General features: G+C 41.2%; 1 protein-coding gene across 3 annotated transcripts in view; it reads left to right on the top strand.

Annotated features, from left to right (window-relative positions):
- Positions 1–14,802, top strand: part of GRIP1 (glutamate receptor interacting protein 1) — a 670,689-nt gene that overhangs the window by 391,667 nt on the left and 264,220 nt on the right. Inside the window, exon 1 of one of the 3 annotated variants that reach the window (XM_027071306.2) lies at positions 8,898–9,138. The exons of the other annotated variants lie outside the window; for them this stretch is intronic. Coding sequence (XP_026927107.1) covers positions 9,084–9,138 — 55 coding nt within the window. The 5' untranslated portion in view covers positions 8,898–9,083. Of the gene's footprint in view, positions 1–8,897; positions 9,139–14,802 lie in introns of those variants that run through there. 3 annotated transcript variants of the gene reach the window in all.

Here is a 14,802-nt window from a genome sequence, read left to right as displayed (position 1 = left end):
AATTTTAGCATCTTTTACTTTGGATTTTTCTTTGTTGCTCCTCCTGCCTCTGACTTCGGTGAAAAACTAGGGTTGCTTCTTCCTATTTCGAGAACAACAGGGTCCTTATGAATCATCTTGTCAGAAGCGCCAGGAATAAATCTGAGGTGTGCTCTGGAAAGGAGGGTACATGGCATGTCTCTTTTTTTCCCCCTCCTCAAACAGGTAGCCTTCAAGAAACATATTATTCGGAAGAATTTGCTCTTAAAGAGGCAGAGATTCCCACCCCCTCCCCCAAAGTTGTCAACTTCATCTTTTACAGAAGAGCTTTAGAAACAGTATTGCTTATAAAAGAAGTCCACTAGAAAGGAAACCCTCCAAAATTATTCAACAAAAATTTTATGAAATAGTGTCCATGTGCTGGGTGCAGTCCTAGGCAATGAACACAGACAAGAAATCCTGCTCTCATTTGGAAAAAAAGAAAAAAGGGGTGGGGGGGGTGGGGAAGCTCCAGGCTGCAGAAGGGCAAACAGTAAACGGATAATGAAAATAGTGTGTTAGATGGTATTTAGTGATCTGGGAAAATAATCAATCCACAGGTTGTAATAGGCTGTGTATGGAGGGCGATATTGGAATAAGCACTTCATGCAAACCTCGTTGGGAAATCCCATGTCTTCCCTTGATCTAATATCGCTTCCGTGCACACACCATCACTCCTTATGTTTGGGCTTTTGAATTAGTTCTGTGTCTCGCCTTCTTAGTAGCACAGAAAACCCCTGCACACATCCGGGGAGTGTGGAAAATGAACAGTCCTTTAAGTCAGCATTAATCCATGCCTCTACAGTTAGTCTTTTTAATAATGAGAGAACCTCTCCTGTTGGACTTCCTTGGTTTTTTTTTTTTAATTGAGGTCTCATTGACATGTAACATTGTATTCATTTTATGTGTACAATATAATGAATTCAATATTTGCATATATTGCAAAATGACCACCATATTGATACCAATAACTCTTGTTAACGTCAGTCACCATACATAGTTAACAGAATTTGTGTGTGTGTGATGAGTATTAAGAGCTATTCTCCTAACAACAAAAAGAAATTAAAAAAAAAGAGAGAGGGAAAGAAAAGATTTATACTCTTAGCAACTTTCAAATATATGCTGTAGTAGTCACCATGCTGTACATTATATCCCCAGGATTTATTTATCTTATAACTGGAGGTTCGTACCTGTTGACCTGTTCACCCATTTCACTCACTCACCATCCCTTGCCTCATCTGTTTTCTATACTTACTAGATTCATTTTGTTTTGTTTTTTAGATTCCGCATGTAATTAAGATCATACATATATGTCTTTCTCTGTCTGACTTATTTCACTTAGTATAATGCCTTCAAGGTCCATTCCATGTTGTCACAAATGGGAAGATTTCAGTCTTTTTTATGGCTGAATAATGTTCCATTATATGCATATATGTATATACTCCTACACACACACATACATATATATATTTCTTTGTTCATATATCCATTGATGGACACTTAGGTTGTTTCCTTCTCTTGGCTATTGTAAATAATGCTGCATGAACCTGGAGGTGCAAATTTATTTTCAAATTAGTGGGGTTTTTTTTCAGATAAATACCCAGAAGTAGAATTGCTGTATCATATGGTAGTTCTATTTTTAATTTTTTGAGGAATCTCCGTACTGTTTTCCATAGTCACTGCACCAATTTATGTTTCTACCAACAGTGTGCAAGGGTTCCCTTTTTATTCACGTCCTCGTCAACGCTTGTAATTTCTTGTCTTTTTTCAATAATAGCCATTCTAACAGGTGTGAGGTAATATCTCACTGTAGACTTGATTGTCATTTTCCTGATGATTGGTGATGTTGTCATGTATTTGTTTATTATCTGTATGTCTTCTTTAGAAAAATGTCTATTCGGATCCTGTACCTATTTTTAGTCAGGTTTTTTAATTTAAATTTAATTTGAATTCTAGTTAAAATACTGTGCAATATTGGTTTCAGGAGTAGAATTAAGTGATTCATCACTTACATACAACACCCAGTGCTCATCATGACAAGTGCCCACTTTAATACCCATCCCCCATCTAGCCCATCCCCCACCCACCTCCCTCCATCAACCCATAGTTTGTTCTCTATCATTAAGGGTCTCTTGGTTTGCTTTTCTTCTCTTCCCCCCACTTCCCATATATTCATGTTTTGTTTCTTAAATTCCACATGTGAATGAAATCATATGGCATTTGTCTTTTTCTGATTGATTTACTTCGCTTGGAATACATTCTAGCTCCATCCATGTCATTGCAAATGGCAAGATTTCATTCTTTTTGATGGCTGAGTAATATTCCATTGTGTGTGTTTGTGTGTGTGTGTGTGTGTGTGTGTATACCACATCAATTGACGGACATTTGGACTCTCTCCATAGTTTGGCTATTCTTGATAATACTACTGTAACTATTGGGGTACATGTGCCCCTTCAAATCAGTCAGATTTTTTTTACTATTGAGTTGTAAGAGTTCTTTATATATTCTGAGTATTAGCCCCTTATCAGATATATGATTTGCAAATATTTTTTCCCATTCAGGAGGTTGCCTTCTCATTTTCCTGATGGTTTCCTTTGTTGTGCAGAAGCTTTCTTATTTGATGTAGTCCACTTTTCTTCATTCTTGAAATAACATACTACCTCCAGGTGATCTGCAAATTGTTGGTCAAGGTATTTGGCATAACCTGGGCAATCTGTTGTTGTAATACATGAGATTATTTACATAAAGTACCCTCTAATTTTGCCCTAAAAAAAAAGTTTGACTAATACTGCAAAATTTGAAAAGTAATGCTGCCCCCAAGACCTACTCAGATATTAATAAAAATTTTAAAAACTGTTGGCCACTGATTCTAGGATGAGTTCACTGGCATACCTAGTATGGGGCCCAATGCCCCAGTGCCTAGAACAGAACAGTCAATATATGTTTGCAAGAGAAGACTTCTGTGTATAATGACTATGCAGGTTTCAACCAGCTGCTGGCACTCAGAAGGGGAGAATGGTGAGAGGGGTTTTACTGGTGGATTTGAAAGGAATGACTATAAAGGAAGAGGGTGGTGAGTAGTGGGTTCATGGAAGAGAAGCCATCCTGTTGGGGACAAAATGAGGGGTGAGATTGGATAACGGGATAATCTGAGATGTCTATGAAGGGCGCCACAGATCTGGGAATCAAGGATCCGGGAATGAGGTTTGGAATGAGAGCAAGATTGAGTTGAAGGCCAAGCTTTGGGAGTCAAAGTAGAGAGGTGACCACTGGAGTCTGGAGTAGATACAATGCTGCAGATGGGGTAAGGCGCTCTGACTGAATTTGGGGAAATGCCATCATTCAGGAGTGGGAGAAGGAGGAGAGATGAGGGCAGGAAACAGGAGTTGAGGGGCGATTACTTCATGCCACTGCAATCATGGAAGACTTCACAGAAAAGGGATCATTTTAGTTGTTATTAACCCCAGCCCTACCTCAAGAGCCTGAGCTCTGTAACCAAATGCCAAATTGTATCATTGTATTTCCCACCAAATACATAAAAACTAATGAATTTTTTTTTACTATTCTCTATTCTAGGCACTTTACGTAAATAGCTCAATGAATTATTAAAACAAGCTGGGAAATGATTTTCACCATTTTAGAAATGAAAAACGAGAGGTTCACTCACTCGCTCTATGTCACCTGGCCATTTAGTGGTAAAGCACAACTCAAAGCCAGTTTGATTATAAAGCCTGGGCTTTTGGCCACTGCACCATCTTCTGTCTTCATGGTACCCCAGTAAATATTTGATTTAACCTGGTCTTTTGTGGGGTTGATTTCTGGCCGGTTTCCTCTTGTGCTGCATTTCTCGTTTTCTACATATTCCATTCTTTAACATTTCCAACCAGATACTTTTAACTGAAAAATCTCTAAAGTTCTTACCTTTATGGGGGCTTTCCTGGCCTTCTCATGTTAACTGCAGGCAACCTTCTTCCCCTGGCCCCGTGAAGAGCTGAATTCAGAGCCCTAACGAGATAAGCAAATAACACATAAAGTGTGCATTATACCCTCCCTTTTATAGCATGGCACACCAGGGGCTCAGAGCCACTAAGTGCTTTTTAATCACCCCAGATTTGCCAGAGTATGTCCTAATGACACTTCCTAAAGGGCATCGTTACTTCTACACAAATGTTTTCTCATAAAATATTTGTTAAAAAATGCCTTATAAATCCTGTCTTGGGCAATTACACCAAATCTTCACACCCTTAGAACCTCTATCAGCAAATTAAGTCTTGCTTTTCCTATTTCTCAGTAGTCCGCAGCTTGGCGATGACAGGTTCTGTCTGGAGTCCAGTCTAAATGTTTGGTCTCACACTGACATATTCTGTGAACTGAGTGGCAGACAGTGGTCACGAGAACTAGAATATGTGTGGGGATCATAGTTACTCTCAGCATCTTTGAGAGGGAAACTAAAAACGACTGGTTATAATAAGCTATGGATGAGTCAACAAGATTGCCGGTAAGTAGCTGAAAAAGACGACCTGGTCACATTTTGAGACCTCCGAGAACACTGTGTTCTAAAATGCTCTAAAGATTTGGGAGATGCCTAACAGTTGCCAAGTGTGAGGGGAAAAAATCAGTATACTGATTCAATACTAGCTGATTCAAGATATCGTGTGCTGTCTACATAATGGCCTGACCATGTTAAACAATTTCAATCAATTGCATCCAAAGAAAAAGGTAATAGATAATCAAACAAGTAGGATCTATGAAATGTATTTGTGACAGATTTACAAAATCAGTTGAAATGAAGAGGAAAGTACACAGTATGTGTGTACTTTAATCAAGTTGATTCTAGTAATATAAAGTAGTGGGGTATTTGTGGAGTTGACCCCATTGTTTTTGTTTTTTTTTTAATGAATTTCCCAGGTAGAAGTATATGGCAGGAAACTTGTGACTTATGATTTATTAAGAATCAGAAGAACTGGGGGCACCTGGGTGGCTCAGTCGGTTAGGTGCCGACTTCGGCTCAGGTCATGATCTCGCAGTTCATGAGTTTGAGCCCCCCTGGGCTCTGAGCTGTCAGCTCAGAGCCTGGAGCCTGCCTTGGATCTTGTGTCTCCTCTCTCTCTCTTCCCCTTCCCTGCTCACAGTCTGTATCTCTGTCTCTCTCTCTCTCTCTCTCTCAAAAATAAAAAAAGTAAACATAAAAAAATTTAAGAATCAGAAGAATCTGTAAACAGCACTGTTTATTTTGGGGGGTGGAGATTTTACACAGAAGAAAGGTAAGAATCAAGGAAATGAGAAAAAGTAGCAGGATAAGGTAATTTGTACCATAATGTCACTGACAGAGATACTAAAATATTTACATTAAATTTTTTTTTAAAAAAGGGGGGGTGGCACCTGGGTGGTTCATTCGGTTAGGCATCTGACTTCAGCTCAGGTCATGATCTCAGCGTTCGTGAGGTCGAGCCCCGTGTCAGGCTCTGTGCTGATAGCTCGCAGCCTGGAGCCTACTTCCGATTCCGTCTCCCTCTCTCTCTGCCCCTCCCCCACTCACTCTGTCTCTCCCTCTCTCAAAAATAAATAAAAATTTTAAAAAATAAAATATTTAAACACAAGTATGACAAAGATACCGCTTGGTGCATAATGATCTGGTCCCTGGAGGAACCTGTCTTAACTGCCTCCAGTTTCTGCGTCCTTTTGGTCACTGTGGTTGTAGACACACTGGCTGCACTTCAGCGGGGCATGGGTGAGGGCAGAGAAGAAGGGGTGGTTGAAACGGTAGACTCTAGATTTGCCTCCTATCATAAAACGTAACTGCATAGAAATGGTCTTTGTTAATGGGATTTTCCCCCTGTAATCAGGATTACGTTTTCTGTCCGTGGAAAAGAGGCATAGTAACAAAGTAAAGAGTAGAAAGACTATTCGGCCAGGGTGAGAAGCCTTGGATTCTTTCTAGTTCTTTGCAACTTAGTAGCTGAGTGACTTCGATGAAAAATGCTCTGAGAACCAGGTTCCTTATCAGGAACAAAAACCCATAAGGGAGTCATTCCAGTGATGCATTGTGTGTGAAAGTGCTTTGTAAACACACACACACACACACACTCTCTCTCTCTCTCTCTCTCTCTCTCTCTCTCTCTCTCTCTCTCAAGAAAACTAATATTTGAAAGAAACCCTAAAATAAAAATGATAATTTTAAGGGAATGATCAACCTTAAATCCAGCAAGCACATGTTTTCATATATTGAGGGTATTTTTAAGAAAAGAGGAGTACACTTCATCAGCTGTTTTCCAGATCACTTTGGAGCTTAATCAGATATGTGTATTATACCATTTTGCCTGCTTGTATCTCTACAGTTCCCACATGGTGACCCTCAAAGAGCATGCTGTTAAGTTTGAGCTGGCAAGACAGCTGGGCCATCGTAATTGTCGCAGTTGATTATAGGATTCCAAAGACACATACTTCCATTAAACTGGCAGCTGAGAAAGGCAGGTTACTCTGCCCAGTGGTAGCTTATGTTAGGAGACCGTGGTCTTGCCCACTTGAGACCTTTGTCCGACAGGCCAGTAAGTTTTGGGATAGAAAAACTTGCCTGCTGGAAGCTGTTCTGCGAGCATTAGAGTCCAGGATGTGAGGCTAGGCTGGAATTAGGTGAAGGGCTTAGGATAAGAAGGCAGAGCTGGGAATGGCTCCCAGGGAAATCTCTGAGGACCAGAGAGGCCAAAAATGGAAGAAGGTAGACACACATGGCAGATTCCTTCATTTCCTAGAAAAGGGTCAGTCCGGGATGCCTCTATTTCTGTAAGATTCCTGGAGCTGAGCCTGAGCTGTTTAATAGGATATATATGGATTGGCAGCCATAATTTCCAAAGAGAAAAAAAAAAAATCCCCTAATGTGAGCCTCCAGGAACCTTTCAAAGGGCTCCAGGATAGGGTTTTTTTCTCCTGCCAGAAAAGTAGATATTTTAGTAGTTCTGAGGATCTTTCTTAGGACCAGAAGACAGAGCTTTTAAAAAGTAATTGAGCATTCTAGTACAAGAGGAAATATTTGATCACTTTAGCCTTAAGGAAGAAGCAAATTAGATCTGAGTAAGCATAAGAGGAGGGGGCAAGAGATTCCTGAATGATTCTGAGTTTTATTTGAATAGACATTAATAAAATGGGCTGGAGTGGTGATACTCCCCAGGCAAGATTTTACTAATGCTATTTGACAGCTGCATATTCTGAGTACCTAGATTTAAAGAAAGTTGTTAGTTTTGGGGAAGGATCTTTGAAAGACCTAACTGTAAATATTTATCTCACTTTCGCTAATAACCCAATTCTCTAGCACTAAGGTACATTTCTATCAAAGCAAAAAAAAAATCAAGAAGGCTAACATATTACTAAGGATGACCTAATAAAGATGAAAATGAGATGGGTTGAAATGCAAAAACAGATTTATGCTAATTGAAACAGTTATAAAAATTTGATTCTGCAATACAATCCATTTAATGTACTTTCCTATTGATTAGTAGCTGACTGCTTTAGCTAGACCGTCTTTGGTCAGGGAATTCTGTTCTTTTCAAAAACCTTTAAAGTAGATGCTTACGATATTCAGTTATTTTTCACACAGAGATTATTTTTCTATTGGACCCCAAATAGCATATGCTTTTCAATATTGGCAGATTGAAATTGTTTGACTTAATTTGGAATTTATGAATGAAGAGGAGAAAGTTTTATCGCTAAATTTGGAATATTGGATGTTATTTTAGAAACCAGCTTGGAAGGTTTTTTTTACAGCCTTAGAGTAGAGAATAAGACCATTTGAATAATTCATATAGTCCTAGAAATATTAATCAAATAGTTTGGACAGTGATATATCTTTTCATTTTGACTAACAGCTAATTTTTTTAAGTTCCTGACCAACTGTGATTTTGGGGGGGGGGCTCTGAATGTTTGTGTTAACTCCTGTGGGAGATTCTTGGGTTTTGATTAAAATTCCATACCAAATGTTAGTTTGTATTGACTCAATGGTGAGTAGGCTGGTGCAAACAGATGAAGAAATGTGCCCCTCCTTCCTGTCATTTTGTGAATGGATTGTGAGGGGTTTGTTAATTTCCTCTTCACTCCACTGGAGCAGATACTCATGAATATCTGCAGTGTTGCAAGACTGTTTTATTTGCATAATGAGAAGAATGGCTTGGTGGAGAGTTGTTTGGGAAATAGGATGATAAAGTACATTAAAAATAGAAATACTTGGCCTTGTTTGCATTTATTCCTGGTATCTTTAGAAACAGTCTTCACTGTGTTGCTCTCCAGCCAAGTTTCTTTTTTTTTGGGGGGGGGGGGGGAAGGGTAATTAAGGGGGCTGGGACTCCATCTGCCTGATGGCCCCCTTGCCTGAGCCCTTTCCCTGAGCCCTTGCTGCATTTCTTCTCCAAAGCTAGACTGCCTTGCCCTCACAGATTTGCAAAGTGCCAAATAGGTCTTTCCGACTCTGTTATAGGGCCCTTTCCCTCCTGTTTTCTACTGAATCCCGAAGATAAACTGCCTCCCTCCTTTGCCTTCCATTCTTGTTAAGAAAACATGGTATATGATACATGCATTTCTTTGTAAAGTGAGAGTGCGAGCATCTCAGTAACATTTCTAGTGAAATGAGACACATAAAGCACCCTGACTTCATGCTGAGACGGAAGGGAGCGGGGGTAGCTGAATCGGCTGGAATACATAGCCCTTTGCCTAAAACTGAATGCATCGCTCAGTGCTTAGTATTAGATTTATGGAATGGCTCCTCTCCCAGCCTTGTCCCTGCTTTCCACAATTTGGTGCTTTGTTGCTATCGAAACAGCCTTACTTTCTAAGCTATTGTGATTGTGCAGGGGGAGGAGGCTGGGGCGGGCGGGCAGGGCTAGTAGTAGTGAATGACACAGCTTTGCCAGATGACACGGAGCGGACCTCTGCATCAGCCAAGAGGAATTAAGCTTTGTCACTCCCCACTGGGACTACCTTTCTCCTGGTATGTGCACAAGGAATTCATATGCTGCTGCTGCAGCCACCAGAGCAGAGCCCTGAGTACACTTTGCCACAGAAGGCAGTGAGCAAGAATGATAGCTGTCTCTTTTAAATGCCGTTGTCAGATTCTGAGGCGACTTGCGAAAGGTACCGTGATTTCCTTGTTATTCGCTCAGCCAGTCTGGTGCAGTAGCCTGTAAACACAGTGTAACGGTTTTTACTTTCAAATAGGACTGCCTTTACAATTTATTGTCAGGCAACAAAGAACTCAGTGAGATATGTACAGACCTATACGTACAGGTGGAGTCCGCTTTGCTTTTCATCCTTACATCCCGGTCGTGTTCGTGCTGAAATTAGGGGGAGAAAATGTGGCTTGTGCGATTGCCTTTTCTTTTCGTAACGACTTCTTCATTCGTTGCTGAAAAGAAAATGTGTTTGGGTCCGGTGCTGAAGTTAATATGAGAAACCGTCATTTTGCATAGTGATTAACTGGTCAAGAGGAATCAAGTGTGTGTTACTGTCCTTTGCATGATACATGTACTAAATGCAGCTGGCAGCTTCAGGACGCGCACAGCTGGTGAATCTACAGAACCGTTGTTTATTCTATTAATTTCTAACATCTCATGAGCTTTCTCCAAGGACAGCTTTCTGTTTTTTTCCCTACATGTTAGAATTGCATGTTCAGAAATGTAGGTAATTTGAAATGCTCGGGTCCTGTGTGATATTTGAAGAAGTTTATTTGCAAGTAAAAACCGTTGCTCTGTATCTTATCGTCAAGAATTACTGGCTTGAGATTGTCTTTCTTAGAACTCTAAGATATCAATCACATCTCTCTGTAATATTCACATTATGCTTTTCTTTGAAATCACTCTATGCCATCTGATTTTACTTTGTGTACATTCTGTCCCAAAGTTAGTGAATCGTTGCTTTAAAATTCTGTCCTGGCTACGTACAGATAGACATGTGAGCCCTTTTGCTTTCTTTCCTTGAGATAGAACATTCTTTAGTGATAATTTATTATTAAAAAAAGAACACTTTACCATTTGTGTACCTGCAAATGTCTTTCTTTTTTAGCCTGTAATATAGACTACTGTCAAGTAATTAATGGGTGTAATTATGCACTAGAAGCTCTGAACCTATAAATATGTTAATGGATGCTATTTCTATCAGTTTAGCTTGACATATCAGAGTTCTTTGATCACCAGCAGTGCAGCTAAAAATGCAATTAATATTTTATTTGGCAGAAGAATGAGCACAAAGCAAATAGTGAGAAATAGATCTTGAGTCAATAATAGGAAAGAGAATAAATACTGTAGCCCAACTTACCGAATGCATTTGCAAGTTGTTTGGATAGCAGAACAAGTCTTTTTAAAAGGTACTTTGGGAAAATATAGGAAAGACTATCCATTTTAAATGAGGCTGTTAGCACAAGATAGTAAATTCTGTTTTGACATTATCCTCTGCAATTGGTATAAACATAGAATTTCTGTTTGTGAATCACTATTAAAAGACTATCCTTTATGTTTTGGTTTTGGCTAAGACTTTTAAAGACAGGACTCAACCTAAAAAGTTCTTTTCTTAACTGATTTTAGCATCTTCTTGTCTCGATGTTGAGAAGTTGATGCTCCTCTTATGTTATAATCATGAAACAATCATTTTTAGTCATGTGTATCAGAACTTCTTTTTTAAATCCTACCTACTGGAACCAGAGTGAACCCAAGCAATGTTGTTACAAACATTTTGATTTTAACTATTGCCAGTTTTTGGAGTTTTCTGGAAGCATTGGTCCCCTGCAGTGGAAGGAGATTTAAATGTTTACTAAGAGAGTTGTGAAAAACCTTGATAAATGAGTTAAGTATTGATACCTTCTCTGTAGTTGCCATTTCACTTTCCCCCCCCAAAATCTTTACATCTGCTGTTTTCTGTTTGGTACTTAGCTTAGCTGCCAATTAATGGCTCAGATAAAATCTATATGTAGAAAGTTTGCCATAATTTGACTCCTCTTGTGTCTGACTGCATGTGAATCATTGGCCGGGATGTGAAACATTGTGTCTGAGTAGTGCGGCGCCTTACCTTGCCGTCCACTCGCAGCTCTGTCAACCAGGTTCAAGGCTCACCAATACTACTGTTGTTCATTGAGTTCTTTGAACCCCACCCCTCTCTGTGGTGCTGTTGTTCTTAGACTGTAATAATAAAACCAAGAAATACAAGTTAAGCGGGAGACAGGAAACCACCAAAATCCTAGAGGGCAAAACAGGTAATTACAATCTTAATGCTCCTTCTTTGTTTTGGGTTTCTTTTTTTTGGGGGGGGGGGGGCGAGGGAGGGGATGATGGGTGGATTTGCACCAGGATGAAGTTCCTTTCTTTCTTGTCTCATCCTCCTCACCACACAGTTTCCACACCCTCACTCGCACCCCCCAAACACACGTATTTTTTTGTACTCACTGAGGACGGCAACTACTATACCTTCCCCAGATATTTAGCACAGTGCCCTGCATGTGGTAGGCTCAGAGTAATTGTTTGGTAAAATGAACAGGATTTGCATAGTTGGAATTGGTAGGACTGTTGAATTCTCCGGGAGCTCTTAGCAAATGCTTCAAGTTCTTAACTAGACCCCTGGTGGCTAGAACCTTATCCAGACCTTGGGCTGAGGGGAGGGGAGATGTGCTTCATGTTCTCCGAAACTGCCTTGCTATTATATGTGCTTGATGTCTTCCCGAAATCATAGGGCAATTGCACTGTCTTTCTAAGTCTCTTAAGGAGAAAAGAGTGCAAGTAAAGGAAAACATTTTCTACACATACCCACACTCTTAGTAGTTTGTTTGGGTCGTTAGGTTCTTCATCCGTCTCTCTCTTGTCCATTGAACAGTTAACTGTTGAGTACCTACTGTGTGTTCCAGGCACTACCATTTTTTGCACTAGAATCCTGGGCTGGGCTTTTTATAGGCGTATCAAGCATTTTTTAATCAATGTGTTTTTAACAGTAAATAAGTGGTTCTTTATCTGAGAATAATTTAAAATTTTTTTTAATGTTTATTTAATTTTTGAGTGGGAGAGACAGAGCGCGAGTAGGAGAGAGAGCAAGGGAGACCCGGAATCCGAAGCAGGCTCCAGGCTCTGAGCCGTCAGCACAGAGCCGGAGGCGGGGCTCGAACTCATGAACAGTGGGATCATGACCCGAGCTGAAGTGGGCTGCTTAACCGACTGAGCCACCCAGGCGCCCCTATCTGAGAATAATTTTATTTTTTATTTTTTTTATTTTTTTAATTTTTTTAACGTTTTATTTATTTTTGAGACAGGGAGAGACAGAGCATGAACGGGGGAGGGGCAGAGAGAGGGAGACACAGAATCCGAAGCAGGCTCCAGGCCCTGAGCCATCAGCCCAGAGCCTGACGCAGGCTCGAACTCACGGACCACGAGATCGTGACCTGAGCCGAAGTCGGCCGCTTAACCGACTGAACCACCCAGGCGCCCCCTGAGAATAATTTTAAAGGATCATCCCACACAGAAGCGTGGCCCACAGTATTGCAGCAGAATGTGTTTTAGGTGAACCTAACACTTCTCAGATTTGGGAATCGAGTGTTTTTCTTATTAAGGCTTCAAGGGACTGTTTCAACTTGTTTGCCTTATTGTTCCTCTACCAAGGTAGAGCCAGAAGAAAATAACCTTCACCCGAAAGGCCTGTCCCTACCAATAAGAAAGGCCTGTCCCTACCAGTAGGAAAGGCCTGTCCCTACCAGTATGAGGGGAACTTTGGGCCAACAATAGACCAAACACCATCAGAAACATTCTTTTACCCCTGGTATTGAAATCTAGAGAAGAGAGGCTGTCTTCTGCCCCTGCTCCTTTCCCCATCCTTCATAATGAGACTGCCTGTGATTACCTGGCCTTGGAGCCAAAGTCAAAAATAACATTGTCTCAGCTTTCTTGCCACATCTGACGAAGGAGTTTTCTTGAGCGAGTAAAGCAAGACTCTTGGGGGCCCGCTTGACCACCACTACCTCTGCGAGTCCTGCCTTCTCTACCGGGGGCTACAGTACCTCAAGAGAAGTGAACAGACTCTCTGAGAAGGGAATGTATTTTCACAGTTTCGACAGGCTTTGTTGGTTCTCTCTTGTCAGGATTTTGCCATTTCTTTTTCCTTGAGACTGGTTGGCCTCTTGCGCGTAGCGTCGTTGTCCATGGTGATAACTGGGTTTGACTCGACTTCTTTCTCAGATGCCACCGCTTGGGGTCCACAGGTCTGAACTGTCATACCCCATTGGCAATGGCATTTTCCTCTCCCAGGCTTTACTCTGTCTACCAAAGCCAACATCAGCCGATAAGTATTAACTGACGTTCCACGGGGAGCCTGGCTCCGGTCACCTTTTATCTTTTGTCGCCCCCCATTTTAATCTTCCTGTCTTCTCTCTACTGGCTCAAAATTTGGGTTCAAACATCTCTGCTTTCGTTTTACTGTCGACTCCCAAATCATAGCTGGCCTAAGTGTCATTTTACTTTCTACTTGCCTTCTCTTCCTCTCTCTTCCCAAGCACACTTATGGCCTGAATTAGAATTAACTATCTCGGCCCCTGTCCCATTAGCTTACTATACAGGCAGCCCTGTTGACCTGCATCTCAATGAGGTGTCTGAGTGAGGCGTTCGTTCGTTCGTTCGTTCATGGCTGGCACCCAACCGCTCCCTGCTGGGCTTCTTTTCTTTCTGTCTGCCCCTTTCTCCTTCCTGATCTCCCTCCTCCAAACCTTGCTACCCTTTCTCTTCTTCCTCTTGAGCATGCCTGGGCATTACTGTATCCACTGGCACTGAGCAGGACTAACAGACTGTGTTCCGATCACATCCACATTCTCTTCCCTTCAGTCTTTGCTCCCTACACTTCCCCCAATCACAGACGCGTCACGCTTGAAACGGAAGGTCAGACATTAATCTAGGACCTGTCTCCTGAGAGAAATGCAACTCAACTCTCTTGGACAGCCAGCAATCTCATTCTTAATTCTCCCCAACAAGAACAATCTCACAACGTGTCTGATAATCTTCCAAGGGATTATTCAAGTGACCTCCGAGTCCCTCTGAACTCTGAGGTTCTTTGATTGACACTCATCCAGTGTTTAATTTTTTTCTACTCAGAAATTCATTTCCTAGGTGCAACCTCAACCCACTGCAACAATACACTTAATCTTTTTTGTCTTAACGGAGGAGGGAAAATACTTCTTAGCCCTTCCCTTTCTGCTACATTCTTTTAATCCAAGGAACTCTGTATCAGTCATTGAGCTCGTGTCATTGTTCTGCACATGATTGTTCCTCTTCTGATAGCCTCAACTTTTCTGTTTAGGTCCCTCCTCACTTCCCCATCTGTCTGCATCTGGTCTCCCGGGTCCTCCAGCGTTCCCTTCTAATGGCTCCTTATCCACTCTGTGATGTGATTCAGAATTGATTATCATCTAGGTTGAGAATGCCCTCTCTCTGCTGGACCTCATTCTCCCATCTCCCCATCCTCATTCCTTTTGCTAACCCTCCCTGGCCTCCTCTGTCAGACCCTGCCATCTGGAACAGTTTGACGGTATCTCTCCACCTCATTAACTTTCCATCCCTTTTCAAACCTCACCTGAAACATATCCTTTCTCCTTTGCCTCTACCGCTTGATGCCATCCTACCAAAACCAGCTTATCATTCCAGCCTATAACCTTTTAAAAATACCATGCTCTTAAAAGTTGTCTCAGAAAATAAGACTGATTGGATTGGATTGGAGTTTGAGCTGTTGTCAGGGCATGGACATATTTCTGTCATAAATACGGAGAGTTGAGAATTCTGC

Source organism: Acinonyx jubatus, chromosome B4 (genome assembly GCF_027475565.1).
Source record: "Acinonyx jubatus isolate Ajub_Pintada_27869175 chromosome B4, VMU_Ajub_asm_v1.0, whole genome shotgun sequence".
Lineage (NCBI taxonomy): Eukaryota > Metazoa > Chordata > Mammalia > Carnivora > Felidae > Acinonyx > Acinonyx jubatus.
The sequence above is the reverse complement of the archived record's forward strand: the minus strand, read 5'-3'. Positions and strand labels throughout refer to the sequence as shown.